The sequence below is a fragment of the Ambystoma mexicanum genome, chromosome 6q (genome assembly GCF_040938575.1).
Source record: "Ambystoma mexicanum isolate Mex_15411 chromosome 6q, UKY_AmexF1_1, whole genome shotgun sequence".
NCBI classification, from domain to species: domain Eukaryota; kingdom Metazoa; phylum Chordata; class Amphibia; order Caudata; family Ambystomatidae; genus Ambystoma; species Ambystoma mexicanum.
In genome coordinates this window covers 356730434-356746879 of record NC_090937.1, presented here as the reverse complement: position 1 = coordinate 356746879, position 16446 = coordinate 356730434, and the positions used below count along the sequence as shown (strand labels likewise).

The 16446-nt window shown below is 45.9% G+C and overlaps 1 protein-coding gene across 1 annotated transcript in view; it reads left to right on the top strand.

The window, feature by feature from the left end:
• LOC138516040 (uncharacterized) overlaps positions 1-16446 on the top strand; it is a 105302-nt gene that overhangs the window by 4202 nt on the left and 84654 nt on the right. The window contains exon 2 of the mRNA XM_069630847.1: positions 4445-4546. Coding sequence (XP_069486948.1) covers positions 4445-4546 — 102 coding nt within the window. The remainder of the gene's footprint in view (positions 1-4444; positions 4547-16446) is intronic.

The window sequence follows — 16446 nt, the reverse complement described above, 5'->3', positions numbered from 1 at the left end:
ATCAAACTATATAGGTACAATCAACCATGCTACCTGAAGTGCAATCATGTCTAATGTCTGGAGGAACGCAAAGTGGGTGTGCCCGCGGATGTTCCATGAGAGCACACGTACTGTAGAGTCAGGGTCTGTTCAGTAATCTGGGCTGCGGTGGAGCAGGCAGCCGCTCCCAGTTGATGTTGGCAATTGCTTATCATCTTCTCGTGTTATGTCCATGTGCTGCGCCTTATCCGTGCATTTAGTTCCTAGCGTTTCCTTCACCAGCACAGTCATATTAGCATTGCAATTAAATTCTTCGCAAAAAACAAGAGGCAGTAGCCTCATATAGCCTGTCTGGGCATACTACATACCAATGATATCCCACATCGGAACGACACAGTATAAACCTAAGGATGAGAGCATATTTAAAGTGTTTAAAGAAGTACTAAAGGCTCCACAACCACAGATGTCTACCATAGCAACGTCATCAGATTGAATTAGTCGTAGCTGAAGGGTTGCGTGTAAAAGCTGTAGCATGTAAATTGCACTTGGAATAAATTCCTGTGAACTACGAAATACGCTTTGATGCTTAATTGTTCTTCGCTGGGCCCTGTTCACTTCCTGTATTACAGTAACAGGTTCATTTACATTACAGTTTATCACACTTTCCAGCTTCCGGTCATGCAGCTTTTATTTAAGTTGAAGTTTCTTAATCTATGTTGTGGCCTGAACCAAGATCAGGCGAGAAGATGACACTCAGGCCAGCGAACATCATAGATGATTCCTATTTGCTGCTCACATGGCCAGCGTGAATAGGTGCAGTCCATGTAAATTGCACCGAGTTACCTAACAGACCTGAATTGTTGGTTTTAGTCAGTTTCTTTTTTTAATAGTATCCACTGGTAGCCTGGTAACATTTTCTGGATATCCTCAACATTTGATGGGTTCCTGGGCCTCCTGTTAGGAGCATAGCATGTACACTATTTACAGGCAAGTTCTTTGACGCCATGTTTTGCACAAAGCAGGTGAGTTTCTTCAGCCCTTTACTTTTGTCTTGAACATTAGACATGGATTAGTCATTTAACTCTGTTTAATCCACAACACCACAACAGCCCTCCTTGTTTTCCACTAACCCCAAGTTGTCAGAGCAGGTTACATTCTAGTTAACTTGCTGTCCTTTATGGGCTTTAGGTGTAATTACTGTATTAGACCCTTTAGAACCTTTATGTATACGTTGCTGCTGCTTACTCAATGGTGACAAAGCTTAGGAAGGCCCCATTCCACGAGTCGTTACCTGGGATTTGTGAGGACGGGAGGGAAGGACACCATTATTGTCCACAGCCCCTTCACCACTGATTGTAGCCACACGAGGAGGTGTTTAAGGACCAACTGTGGTCTTACAGAGAGTAGTCACATAGTAGATCACACCTTTCTTCAGGTGCATTAAGAGTCCCCTCAGTTGCCTTGCTATGCAGATTGCCATAGTTGATTACTGTAGGCAGCTGTTCTAAGTTAACAATGAGGGCAGCATCTACTGTTGTATGTTTTTACATTGCCAGGTAGTCTTTTTCTGAGTTTTTTGCTGAAAATGTTTGGCTGTGAAAACTCATTGAATTTTATTTATTTACATTTGGGGGGGGTCCCCCCGAGCTCCCCTTTCACTATTATCTAGTCCCTATTCCCCACACCCACTACCCCAATAACCCCTTGCCCCAACCCGTATTTTTCCATGAGTTATTTCAGCTGAAAAATGTAGGCAAAAAACTCGGTGAAAAAATACCAGGCCATGTAACAACGTTGTACCGTAGCGACGGCTGAAATGAAAAGTGTGTGTTCCATGGACTCTTTTGCATTTGCATGCCAGAGATTATCCAGTGAGCTGAGTAAGTCGCCCAATACTCGCAGCTGGTCACTAGAACTAGAGCGAAGTCTGTCATTATCAGGTATATTATCTGGAGCATGTGTTTCTTGCTCAGAGCCTTCTACTAGTCAATCTATTAGAACACTTGGTGTATAATTAGTCATGGAGTCAGTGGCAGCAGAATAAGGAAGCAAAGGCCTCTGCAGAAAATGTTTGTCATATAGACCAATCTCGCTGTGATGTCATTGTATATCCGTCAATGTTAATGTTCGTGTTTGCGCACTCAAACAGTTGTGAACAGAGGTGAATGACTGATTAGTATCAGACGAAGGACATACTATACTGGCACAGTTACAAAACAAAGGCTCCATACTGCTAATTACACTGATAACATCATCCACCAAAGGGCTCATTTTCTACACAATACTTGTCAGTAGTCTTATCAGGCAGTTGGAGCAGAAGTGTTTACACCATTTTAGTACCTAGACTTTCTAAATTACTTAGTACACCATTGTTGGTTTTGACGAAACCATCATAACTGAGAATATCTCGTTGGCATAGCAACCAACAATGCCACTGCATGAAATGGGCACTCACTAACATGTATTTTTTTAAACGTTTCCGCTGTACTACCCAATGAGGGAGCTCCCTAACAAGATGAACTAATCAGCAGCTTTGGAAGAAGCAAGTCGGCTGAGCTTTCAATTTCGTAGTTGCTTCGTGAATTGCATTATTGGGCTATGTTGGGCTATTTAGTGCGCAACTGGGCTATTTATGGGCTACTTTCAGCTGTGATTCTTTATTCCTCCCGAGGCTGCCTCTCTACTTGAATCACCCACCCAATTCCCACTCTGTGTACCCCCTTGTCCACTCACTCTAACCTCACCCATCCCACTCTCTCTACTCCCACCAACCCCACCCCATTACATGTGCTGGTTGGTTTATGTTTGGGCTATTTTGGGCTACATTTGATTGTCTCTAATCATATTTTAACGGGATACAGACAGGTTTATGGGACTGTCGACATCCGGCCACTCCACATGCACCCCCTAAGGACTAAAAAGTTGAATAACCTGTTGGCAGCCCAGAAACATTAGCAGTGACTAGTGTTAAGAGAGCTAGGAACATGATAATACATGCTCTCAAAATGGTTTACACAGTTCCTTTTTCCTTGTGAAATCATCATCACTGGGAGACAGAGGATTGAAACCAGGGTTACTGCTTCTACAACCAACCAAACCAACCTTAAATACTGTTTGAAAAATAGTCTGTGCCCAGTAGCTGTTAAACAGTTGGATGGCGCAGCTAAAATTAACACAAACTCTGGGTCTATTGTGATGAGAAAAGTTGCCACTGAAAGATATTTCACAAATATTTCATATGCAGAAATTACCTGGTTTATGTTAGTATATTCCCATCTCATTCACCAATCCACGTGTTTTGAAAAGTGTCCAAGTCTTGCTTTTTGACCTCAAAATCGATGCTTTACCTTTAGTATCAAGAAATACATGCAATATTAATACAATCCATTACCACAAAACACGTGAAATTACCGGCACCCAGCAATGGGCAATTACCGGAGTATGCCGACCCCGGCGGACCCGGTAATTACCCATTGCTGGGTGCCGGTACCCATTACTCCCCATTCCCATTGAGCCCTAAAGGGCTCAATGGGAATGGGGAGGTCGGATGCACCAGCACATTCATGAATGGTGCCGGTGCATCTGTCGAGTTGTGCTCACGGGTGCTGGTCTGGGCAGAAAAGCACCCGCGAGCACAACTCGTAGTTTGGCAGTCAGGCAACAACGGTGCCGGTAGTTTACTGGCACTGTTGTTACCGGACCGGCAAACTCGTAATGAGGCCCAATGAATGAACTCTTTCAAGAGCTGTAGTGTGTCTCTGCCCTTGGAGAGGCAGGTATTGCCAGTTATAGAATTAGAGTATCATCTGGCTTCCCATCCTAGAATTCTGCTTAGATATGCACCCACAATGAATATGCTGCTTTGTTTTTCATTTCCTGTCCCAACAAACTACCACTACTCAACCACCCCACCCCCAACTTTCTCCACCCTCAAACCCTAAATGTCTTTACCTTCACCCACCCACCATAGCCCCATTCTCTCAAAACCACCCCCTACCTATCCTATCCCCACCCTCTCAACACCTCAGTAATATTTTATCGGGGCTTCCAACAGTGCCGCGCAGAGGATACTTTATAAGGGATCCTAAGACTTTGGAGCATCTTATAGTTAGCCCACACAGGGAAAACAAACCTTTTAGTTCTGTATGTCTAACAAACCGTCAAACTTTTAGGATATAAAAGCAAAAACCTTTTAGGCTATCCACAAGTGACTTTAAAACAACTAAGAAGTGAACTGAGAAGCATTGTGCTGTCAAGAATCGGCAGCAAGGCGCAACACACTGCTTGGCTCCCCCACGACTCCTTTTGTTTTGGTCCCAAAAATGTCAGGGGATTGTTCTGGTCTGAAACAATTTTAAGGATACCAGTTGTGGTTCATGTCACATATTTTGGGGCAGGAAATCTTCTGAGGAGTTATTGCAGTTGTGTTTCCTGTTTTTTTGATCTGCTGATTTTCATGTTGCAGAAAGAATTTGACGATGAGCTGGCGAAAGCAAATAACCTCGTAGTTATCGACTTCACTGCAGTATGGTGCGGACCGTGCAAAAAAATAGCCCCTATTTTTGAGGCAAGTATGGATATCATGTTTTTAAAGTATGTTTATGAACTTTTCAAAAGGTTTTGCTGACTTGTCCACTCTCTGTTACACCTTAATATTCTCTTCCCTATGGTCACTTCTCCCCTTTAACATCTTCCCTTTCACTGACATTCTTTGCACTCTAAAGCAGTGTTGTTCTGCATCAAAATATTACAAAAAGAAATCAAAATATTAATGATATGATAGTTTATTTATAATGTGATTAATACCCAGAGGTTTCTAAGCGCGGACCCAGGGAACAATCCTGTGTTTCTCCGTGTCGTCTTGCTTCCAAGGCGAGCACGTTGCCCCTGAGCTAACCTCCTGAGACAATGGGATGAACCTGCCTATTTGGGCTGGCATGATCATGCATTGGCATGACTGGAGCCTGGATTGGGAAATGTGAACACAAAGTCAGGGTCTCAGTTTACTGCTAATGCAGCTGCTACCTGGGCTATTTCCACTCCTTGAGCTTGCTCTAAGAATACATGCTTACATGTAAAGCAAAAGGTTTATTTTTTCTGCAAGGCAAGCATTCTATGGTCATGTGCACAGACCAACTGATTAGAGAACTAATGTTCATTCATTTTGCATAGTGCCTACAATTATTTATTCATAGTTTTTCACAGATGCTTGTACACTGTAGTAGGTCAGAAGGAGCAGACAGACCAGTTTGTGGCATTCTTACAGATGTGTTATTAAAAATAATTAGTCAAATGCCCCACTGTCCCTAATTTGTGGATTTCCCTGCCTAACAAACCCAACTTGGGTGCTCGTCGTCAACTGTGAAGTCCAAAGTAAACAGTCTGTCCTCTGTCCAAAAACTAAGCTGTACTGACCCTACCACTAAAACGAAACAACTAAAGCCCAGGCTAATGACTCCCTTCTCCTGGAAAGGCTTCCAAAGCCTTAATATATAGTTCTTAGATAGTACTTGCTGTATCAAGTTTTTCAGTTCCTTTTGGGGACTTTTCCAACTCCTTGGTTCCCCTTTCTGTTGACTTTGTAAAGTCCCCTTCTTCAGCATCTTTGCCTTTAGTTTTCTATTATTGTGCTTTTCTCAAGTGTCTCTGAAAGTCTCTTTCTCTAGTATTACCAGGGAAATAGAACCAGTCTTTAAATTGTTCCAATTCTCCGTCTTCCTATGGTTGTTTAACTCCTCTTGAATAAGATATCCTGTATCAGAATTCACATTTTCTAACTCACAGATGCTGTCACTAGGGCACGTATAATAAACGCAATAGTTATTCGTATTCTCTTGGGCACTTTCTGTATTACTCAGACAAGTAGGATAACTCCTTATGTTTCTCGTTCTTGGGGTTATTTCTGGTATTACTGAGATGAGGAAGATGAGTTCCGTAATGATTCCCACTCACTCGGTTATTTTTCATATCACTGGGATGAGTAGGCCGAGTCCTGTGGTAATTCTCACTCTCTCGGTTCTTTATCTTATCACTGGGAGGAGTAGGATGTGTCCCGTGAGGATTGTCATGATAATATTCTGTGCTTGACTTTATTACATCACGTTTAATGTGATGAGAATGATTCTGGTACTCAATATACTCGCATTCCCTCCCGGGTCTCGTGCTGTCCGTATTAACCTTCTATGGAATGGGTTTACATCACCAGGCCTGCTTGCAGGATGGGAACTTCTCTTTGTCCAGTCAGGATGCCTTCTGCTTTCTCTCTGACTCTCTCTCCTTCCTGTCAATGGCTCTGTGGTGCTAGCGTTGCAGTGGTCGCTGCGTAGTTACCAGACTGCACAGTCCACTTCCCTTGGGTCATGCCACCACTCACGACTGGCTCTCTTCTTGGGGGCTTCCTTCTCCTGCTCCCCTCTTCCTTCAGCTCTCCTTGTGCTTCCCTCCCACGCCAGCTGGTTGCTTCCTTAACACAAAGGATCTCCCGGTTTCAACCAGCTTCCACAACAACGCTGGTTTGAAACTCCTGTGTTTCACTTCTCACTAATAATGGTCCTTCTTCTTTTTTATGATATATTGCTGGAGCCTCCCCATTGGAGGATTATAGTCCCTTTTCTCTTTCAGTTGAGCGCTCAATGTTCCCTGTAAGGTGTGCCCCTGTGCGGCCGCGCACCTTTTGATTGTGAGCCGCGCATAGGGCTTGTTTTGCCGTGCACTTGCTCCAATCATCATTTTGTGATTATTTTTGTTTTAAATAAAACATAATTTAAGGCTAGCCACCAAATGTAAATACGTGTCCAAACGACTTTGGGGTCCCCTTGGGCTGGTTTTTCGGCAGCCACCTTTGGGCCATTTTTAAAAAAAAATTACAATGTAATTTGTTTATTGGCACTGACAGGCCCGGCCTGTCCTGCCCACAGTAACAGTGTGTGTGCGGTGTGCCGGCACTGCGGCCCACGTGGAGCAGCTCACCCGAGTCATCACAGGCTCACAGTCACAGTAGGCCGCCCGCGGCCGGGAAGTCAAGTCAGACTCATGGGGCGGGGGACTGGGCCGCCTGGGGCTGTGCTGGGCTGGGCAGGGCAGGAGGCGCCAGCGGCACTGTCTGCAAACTGCACTCTGCACACAATTCATCATCATAGCAAGGTAACAAGAGATGTTGTTACCTTGCTTTGATGATTGCATCATGCATGCATCATAATTTATGATGCATGCAGATGCATGTGCAGCAAGCAGCATCATTCATCACGGTGGGCGGGCCACCGGCGGCCGCGCCGCCACTGCAGGAGGCCGGTGCCGTGTAGTGCTTTGCTCGCGCTCTGCTCGGGCCGGCGGTGGCCGAGTTGAACGTTACTTTGATCTGTGGAGGGAGGCGGCTGAAGCAATTGCAAACACTAAAGCAATTGTAACACCTGCCGCCTCCCTCCGAGTCCTGACCCTGGGGGGGCAGCCTGCCTGCAGGGCTGAGCTGGGGCCCAGTGACACATTTCACACTAGTTGCTTCAACTTTGCAGGAAGTAACAACAAATTTGTTGTTGCACTTCTTTGCAAAGTTGAAAGCAACTTCCACTTGTGCCCTTAGAAGGAAGAAACAATACTGCTAGTTCCTGTTCCTTGTTCGTGATGTATCCTGCTCATTTGATCGTGATGTCCAGTAGGGGAAAGGTTTCCAGCGTCGAAGCGTTCCAGGGATGGAAGCTTTCAGTTCCAGCTAAGAGTGATCGTCGTGTTTCGCAGAGCAAACAGAAACAAGGAGTAGGGAGGCGTGCAAGGTGGGGGCTTGGGCAACGGGTAGCTGAGAAAAAGGTATTTTGTGTGGCTCCATATTTGCACTTCATATGGTGAGGTTGCACGTCCACTTTATTTGTTGCCCTTGGTGTGCGCGTGATACGCTAGAATCTGCATCAGGGGGTGGACAGCGCCGGCGTGTGCTTCACTGCTCGCATGTATCTGATGGAAAAAAGGAAGCAGTCTCAGTCGGGTCGAATGGCGTATTGAAGGGTTAATGCCCCATGTACATGCAGGAGAGATCACACCGGGGAGCAATATACTGCAGGGCATTGCGGGCAGTGCTCCAGCACAGGGTTATAAAAAACAAAACAAAACAAAAAACGATACATAAATAAATGTCTAGTGTACGTCCGCCTATGTTTATGCTCGGGTTGTCTGTCGGTAGTAAAGTTAACATCCCCATGAAATGGAATGAGGCTGTAGATAATGGGCAACCAGGTTGTATAGGCACTGGTAACATACGACTATCTGCGAAGTAATGAAGTGAGGCTTTAAATGATGTGCAGCCAAGGCAGATGATTGAGAATCACGTGCTGGTCGCATTTATTATATGTTGGGTTTACACGATCTTTAAGTATAATTTGAAGTGGGCAGGCGTGGTCTTCAGAGCTGCTCGCATTGACTAGAATGCAGTCGTGGCACCAGTTAATTCAAAGGCTTTGTCTAATCAGTGATGTGTGGTGGGGGCAGAGCATGGCGCTTGCGGGAAGCAGAAGAGAAGTGGGGGTTAACTCGCGGGAAACCCCATATTGTGTTAGGCATGTGGTTAGGCCTGTGCGCTCACGGGCATGCCAGTTCGAAAACAAGTACGTTTGTTTGTGCGCTTGTCGGTAAGGGGGGATCATATATAGTGTTCAGGCCAGCATTGTATTAGCTGATGGTTTAGTGCCTCCATTGTAAGAATCGGTGCATGTACCGAGGACTCAGGAGTTGGATGCATTGATGTTTGGGTGTTCCATAGGAGGTGATAAGCAGAGGTTTTTGGGGGGGCGAGGGTCATGAATGCTGGGTATGGTCGATGGCAAACGCAGTTTGCGGCGTTAAGGTTTTCGGGAAATTTAAAGTGGATGTGGCGAGTTTCACAACACAGTAACTGGAAAGCAACTCCCAGGGGAAATATGGTATGGGGGGAGGAGGTACAGCCTCGTGGCTAATGGTGGCCGTTGCCCCTGTGGCGAGACTCTGTGTTTAAAAAAAAAAGAAAGTAGATGGACGGTTGTCCCACAGTGCAGACATGGGTGTGGAATGTTATTTGTATTTCCTCCCAGCTTTCTGAGGTTCGCACAATGTATGTTGAGGTGGGATTGCTTGTGCATACATTATGGCTCATTGTCCATGCTTGGTTAGTATGTGGTGTTAGCTATCCTGCCCTCGAGCCATAAGATGTCATATACAATAGTAATACGATAAAGTCGTTTTTCGGGGTCTTGCAAAGTGCTACAGTGATATGCAGCCTGCCATTCAAAAAAGAAAAAAAGAAAAAAAAAACAGCACCGTTATGGGTCGGCAAGTTATGCTGCGCTGTCTAATGAATTTGCCAGTCGCAAAGGTATGGCCCTGCGTCGTTATTGTGTGTAACATTGTATTGGTAAAAAATGTAATAAAAGGTCTTGTGCAAATTGTAATTAATGATGGCTGTGTGGGGGGACTGGGTCTTTTCAGTTCGGGGTTCAGTATGAGGATTACATTGTACAGTGCTTGGAGGAGGGAGCAAAGCAGCAAGAGGCGCTATGTAAAAACGGTTTGTTATTCCTAAATGAAGTTCAGTCGCAGTACCCATGCGTTGCTTGGCCTCTCATTAGTACATTCGAGTAGGGCGTTCTCCAAGCATTTCACGCACACGCCAGTCGCCATTCCAGAGGACACAGAGGGATGGTGGAGGCATTTATTGTCGTCTAGGGGGGTTGCATTGGACAGTGTCGTCAATCAAGGGGAGTGGAGTCTGCAGGCGAATTTACATGACCCTAATTTAGGCACCAGAAGCAGCGCTGCCATCGGGGTTACGGTAGGGAGAGGTGCGTTGCAGCAATCCTGCCAGAGGTGCGGGACACATGGCAGTTGTGGGGGGCGTGCAGCTTGTCGCACCAAGGAGACCTCAGGCCGTTTGCGGTCTATTGATGGCGGTCTTTGTCCTAATGGGCAGTCGTCAAACTGCTATGTCTGCAAGGCATGTATCAGCCCAATCAAAGGTTTAGTTTCATGAATGTATGGCCTCAGGGCGGACGTTTGTAAGCTGTCTGTGCCACGTGCTTGGTATGTAGGCCCCCGTACGCCTTTACCTTTTGACATATAGGGAAATGTTCAGAACGTCAGCCAGCCAAAGCTGCAATTTAGCAACTCTTGTCCTTGTGGTGAGCGGGTGCCGTTCTCGGGGCATTTAACCAGATGTTTCAATGTTGTTTGTTTTCAAAATTGCGCATGGGGGGTATGGCGATCCGTTGCGAATTCTTTTATGACCAACCAAGTCAGCTGCCCGATGCTTGCTGGCGCCAGAGATTCAGAAGCGGGAGGTGGGGAACCACCAAAGTGGGCTGCGGGGGAGAAGTGGTTGATGCTAGAGCCTTTTAGTTTAATGTACGCTTGCAGCAGCGATAGCTCTCAGGTCGCTGAAAGGGTTGCCCAGCACATACGTGTTAGTGTGAAGGTATAATTTCTAATGGGGCGCCATACAGCATTAAGGAAAGCACAGGAGACAGGACACATGCACAGCGAAGAGGCCAATCCTTGTATGGGCGGCTGTTAGTCAGCAGCTAAAGGGCGCCGTAATGCGCTGAGGGGCTTGGTAGGTAGAGGTAGTGGGAAATATTAATTGATTAAGGACTATGGAAGGAAGCCGAATGCAAATCATATATACGACATGCATTGGTAATTAATTGAAGTATATGCGGCTCGAGCACCGCTGACGTTGCATTAAGATGCCACCAGAAGGAGTGAGCGACATGTCCGCACGCTCAGTTAAGACTTAACTAGCGGCAGCACTAAATCATATGATATTTTATTTGTATTGCGCTCGTACATAAGCGTTTCGGAGCGCGACAAGGTAAAGGGAGGGGAACAGGGGATAACAAAAACAACGATCTTCCTTGGCCCAGTGACATTGAGAACGCGCAAGTGCATAGGGGCACAGAGCTCCAGGCAGATAGATGTGTAGGGTGTGGGGTAAGTGGTATGCAAAGGGGGGTTGCTTGTGGCTGCTTTATAAAGATGCTGTTCGTGGTAAAGTGACCACAAGGCAAGAAGGAGCGGTATTACAAGATATAAAGGTCGGTTTGTTAAGGCGCTCATTAGAAGTCAGGGACCATGTGGTAATATAATAGTATCGCCTCGCTTAAATTTAGAAAAGTGTTATCATAATACGCACAATGTTCATGGGAGGTTGTCCCTCAGTTAGCCATATCTGTGCTCAAATTGTCACCGTTTACATGGAGTGGCATTGAAGCAATGCATACTTTATCAACGCCAATAACCCGAATTCAAGAGCAGCATTACGGCAGGAAGTAGTACAAGAGGGGTATGTGCGCCTCAGAGGACGAGTAACGCAAGTGTGAATGGACCAGGTGAGACCAGCTATGCCTTGTGGCTTCCTTCCCCACTGATGTGGCAGGAAGGGGGGGTGGTGGTGAGAGGCACTTCTGAAGTTTGTGCTAAATTATGCAGGCCTACTGGTCTGCAAAGGCATTTTGGCATCTGCTTTAGGGAAGGGTTTGACTCTTGTCTGAAAGAAGTCTCAAAACAGCCATACTGGCACAGGCAGAGTGAGCATCGACAAATGGCACCAATGAGGATGCATGGATGCTTGGAGCAGAAAGTAGAAATTATCTCAGGCCCATAACAACGATTAAAAATCCCCACAACAGGACTATGGCAGTCTTCAGAAATCTCTGTATGTGATAAACAGATCAAGATAAAAGGAATTGCACGAAGGAGCAAGAGAGTGGGAAACGCAAAGTGTAATCTGTTTTCCACTACAAGAACCCCTCTGTTCTTGTACCAACCCATCATAAAATGAAAGATCTTGCTAATGTTTAGAGATGTAAAAGGACACAATTTCAGATGAGTTAAAATCTTGGGAGGAGAATAGAGCACCCAAATGTCCCTTGAAGTAGAGCTAGAAGTTGTGTCGCAAATTCGCATTCCTCGCTTGCACGCTGTGGAATCTGATCACTAAGCCTTGTTCACTGGTGGGGCACTGCCGTGCCGCCGCCGTGCCGCCGCCGACGACCACCCCCGTTCTGGCAGCGCATCACTCAGTTCCGCACATGACTGAAAGCAGCCCGCACACAACTATTCTTTGGCGCACACAGCCCCAAAAAATTAGAGGGAACATTGGCGCTCTCCATCACTCACTCATTCCTCCTTGTTACACTATTGCTGGTTTCCATCCAGTGAGCTCACTCTTCTTCTTCACGGTAGTCTTACCTGGCATATCTTCAGGTTGGATTTTGCATCATATGGCACCATAACAAACAGTGGTTTGCTCTTCTGGGTCTTTTTGAAGCTGTGATGTTACTGTTAGTCCAAGAGTGAGGGATTTCAGGAGTTCCTTTGTGGAACAGTAGTTCTTGTCCCCATGGGGGGAGTCTCTCCCAGTGAGGTCCCGCTTGCCACCACCCCTAGAGGGAATGTTGAGTAGTGGCCTCACCTCCCAAGCCTCACAAGGAAATGCTCCCAAGCCTCACGAGGAAATGCTCCCCCCTAGTGAAAAGTGACTTGTTACAACACATTGAAAAACATCAAAACATGTTGCATGAACACGGCGGAAAACATACTTTGTGATGTACTGTTCTCTCAATTTAAAAGAAGGACTGAATACAAAATAAAACTTATGTAAGATTTTTTGCAACCTAAGGTTTGGAGGGTGTTTGAACTTTAGAATGTGTATTTTATGGACCCAAGAAAATGAATTCCCTCTCCGAATACCACATGTACGCACCTGTCTAGTTACAAGTCTTCCGGTAACCTTCCGGTTGAAAGTTATGTGCACCCTTGTTGGGCCTGGCCCTGCTTATCTCTAAAATCCAATGGGTAACCCCATTTAAGCTTGGATCTACTTAGAACATGGATGGTTTTGACCTCAGTGGTATGAAGTATCCTTTTCTTGGATGTTGGATTACTAACAAATGTTGACCTCACTGTGTCACTGTCTTAAATACTTGAAATACCTTTCCTACTTCTACAACAGGGATCTTTAATGCTCCTTCAGTTTGGACATTTTTTACAGTTTATTGATGCCAATAATTCCTAGACTATGACACCTGTGTGCACACACATTATCTTTCAATCTTGTAATCGTTCTCACTGGTGTATTTAACCGACTTTCGTGCTCAACATTCATTTAGGTATCTCTTAACTTGTGATTACCCTACAGGTCCTTAAATGCATTAGACCCTCTCTGCCTCTATTCCTGTCTGCCTCCATATCCCCCTGTCTGTCAATCCTTTTCTCTCTATCGTTCTTTCTCTCCCTCTCTCTTGCTCTCTCTCTTGCTCTCTCTCACTTTTTCCATCTCTCGCTCTCTTTCTCTATCTCCCTCCATCTATCGCTTGGTGACTGGTCCTGGTCGTCTGAGCTTTTCCAGCAGTACATTGATTATTCCTCTCTGTCTTTCTCGTGAAGTGAGTCTCAGAAGGCCTGACCTTACTCAGTGTTGTAAAGATTCTTTTGACGGGGCCTTGAACTTCAGATCCCTACATGATATGATATGATAAGTCATTTATAACGCGCCTGTACACAAGGGAGGACAGAAGGAGGACAGAACTATGATCTTACTAGGCGTTGTGTAAATCAGATCGTACAAGTGCAGGTAGGGGAGAAGTGGCAGGGAGTAGGGGGTAGTGCAGGTAACCCAGTAAGTGCTGCCAGAGGTTGGCTCAAAAGTGCAAAGAGACAAGGTACTGTAGGGTTGCATATACAGACCCTTAAGTGCTGGGGGAAACCAGAGGCAGTGCAAGGGCAACTGGATATGCAGGAGCCTGGGCCTGAGTTTCAGTGGATGGCCAGGTGACCAGTGTGCAGAGCAGTTAGGGACATCGGCAAGGGAGAGGAAGAGAGAAAAGTGGAAGCAAAAAGGAAGTTCTTGAGTTGCATCTGGAACTGGAGGTGGTTCTGCTCAAGTTTGAGAGAGGCAGGGAGGCTGTTCCAGAGGGAGGCCCCAGCCGAGGAAATAGATCTACTCCCCACTCTCTGCTTGGAGAAGTGTCTGACCCTCGGAGAGTTGGAGATGGATGAGCAGAGGGCTCGAGAAGTTGGTTACGAAGAGAAAATTGGGGGTAGTGCGGTCCCAGACCCCAGAAAGCCTTGTGGATTTATTTATTTATTTTATTTTTTTTATTTGCATTTTTAAAGCACACACCTGCCCTCGGGCATTGTGCGCTGTTACAAGAAGGTTTACTTGGCATGGGTGAGTATCATGCAAACAATGGAGAGATAGTTACAAACATAGATAAAGTTCTGAGGTTACATGTGAAACAGTGATCGTGGGTACAGTTGTATATTATGGAATTTGTTCACATTGCAGTAGTATTTTACATAGGATTTACTTAAATAAAGTGGTTTTCAGTGCCTTTCTGAAGGCCATGAGGGATGTTTCAGCTCTCAGTTTGGGCAGTAAGGAGTTCCAAGCTTTTGGCGCTAGGACTTCGAAGCTCGAACCACCAGCTTTAGCTGTATTGAAGTTGGGAACTGAGAGTTGGTTAGCGTACCGGTTCCTTTTGGGTCTGAGTGTGTGCACTGATTGTATACATTCTGTCAGGTAGCTAGGGGCAGATTGGGATATGCACCTGTGGGTAATGGTGAGAGTTTTGAACTGGATGCGCTCTTTGACTGGGAGCCAGTGGGCATTTTGTCTTGCTAGGGAGATGTGTTCCCTCCTAGGAATGTTGAGAGCTGCTCTCAAAGCGTTCTGTGTGATTTGAAGTCTATTGATGTTTTTGACAGAAGTGCCTAGTAGGAGGACGTTGCAGTAATCCAGTTTGGCGCCTATGGTGGCCCTGGAGATGTTGAGGCAGTTTGTAGTTGATAAGTGAGGCTTTATTGCATTGATTATTTTAGTTGTTAGTGCTGCTGAAGAGGAGATGTAACTAACGTGTCTATCCATGGACAAGGTAGAATCTAGGTATACTCCCAGGGTTTTTACCGCAGAGGAGACAGAGATTACCGAGTTCTCGATTAGAAGGTGCTGTATTTGTTGCCTAGCTTGCTGAGGGATTCCCTAGGGCCCACCAGTAAGATCTCTGGATGATGCAAAGGGTCTTGAACTTGATCCTTGCAGCAACAGGGAGCCAGTGGAGAGATTTCAGAGCTGGAGAGATATGGTCCCTGGGCTTGATGCCAAGGACAATTCTCGCAGTCCTGTTCTGGATAAGTTGTAAAGGTCGCAGAGTGGAGACTGGCAGATTTAGAGACTGTGAGTTCCTGGGGGGAAAGTGAGAAAAGGCAGGATACCTCTAAGGAGGTGCAGCTGATAGTGTGACTTCTTAGAGACATCAGATGTTGTGGAGGTAATTGAGCAGGATGGCGTGGTTGACTGTGTCAAATGCAGAGGATGTATTGAGGAGAATGAGCACAGAAGGAATGTTAGAGTCAGGATTAGAGAACAAGTCTTCACAGTTGTTCAGGAGAGCAGTTTCCATGCTTCTGGCAGCTATGAAGCCAGGCTGGTGGTCGTGGAGACAACCAAAAGATTCACTTTGCCGATTAAGCTGGGAGATAGCCAGCTTTTGTCAGGAGTTTCCCCAAGAAAGGAGTGATAACATGCATCCGTCATTCTCCTCACAAAATATTGTATGATTTGACCTGGGCGTTTCCAGTGTAAAACTGGATCAAATCTTTCTGGTTTTGCTAGATGCTACATGCTGCAACATGCATCGCATTTTCTGGACCGCCTCTAAAAGAGACCATCACGGAAATGCTGGCCACAGAAGATCACACCGTGAGAGGAGGGCCATTGAGCATGCAGCAGGACCAGAACAAAGAAGTGAGGGAGCAGATATGTTGATTGCTGGGGGTGGAGGACAGGAGGAGGCGCACAGACCGAGAGGACTGGATGTGACATGGAAGTGGTGGGGGCAGGTTGATATGCCATTGCGAGTTCGGGGGGAGTGAAACCCTCTGATGGCGTCAAATCCCGCACTTTGGAGGCCAATCCAAAGCAGTGTAAAACGGTGGTCGTTTTTTGGAGTGTCCTTTGACAGGGGGTAGCCATGAGTTCCTCCTCACCGCACCCTGAGACCCAGCATCACACACCTGGTGACAGTACTGGCCCCCTCGGATTTCCCGCCATCAACTTCCAAGATCAGGACGTGGGCTTCTTCACCCTCCCATCTACCCAATTAAAAGCATCCCTCTGCACCATTCTACTCCTTTTCTGATTTAGTATATGGGGAATTATTTATAAAAATAGATGTTTGTTATTAAAAACACAATCCCATATGTTTGCGCACAGAGAAATACGACTACCCAATTTCTTTTCTGATCTACCTTTACTAAATGAATGTCCTTGAGACAAATGATATCCTTCTGCACATATGTGGGAAGAATTCCTGTAGGTGATTGGAAAAGTACGGGCACGTCCAGATTCCTCGTACTGAGACACATAATGCTCTCCACAGTCAACATCATTCTGATGAAGCTGGATTACTTTTAGATACGCTAATGACTGACAGCACACCTCTCGATAAA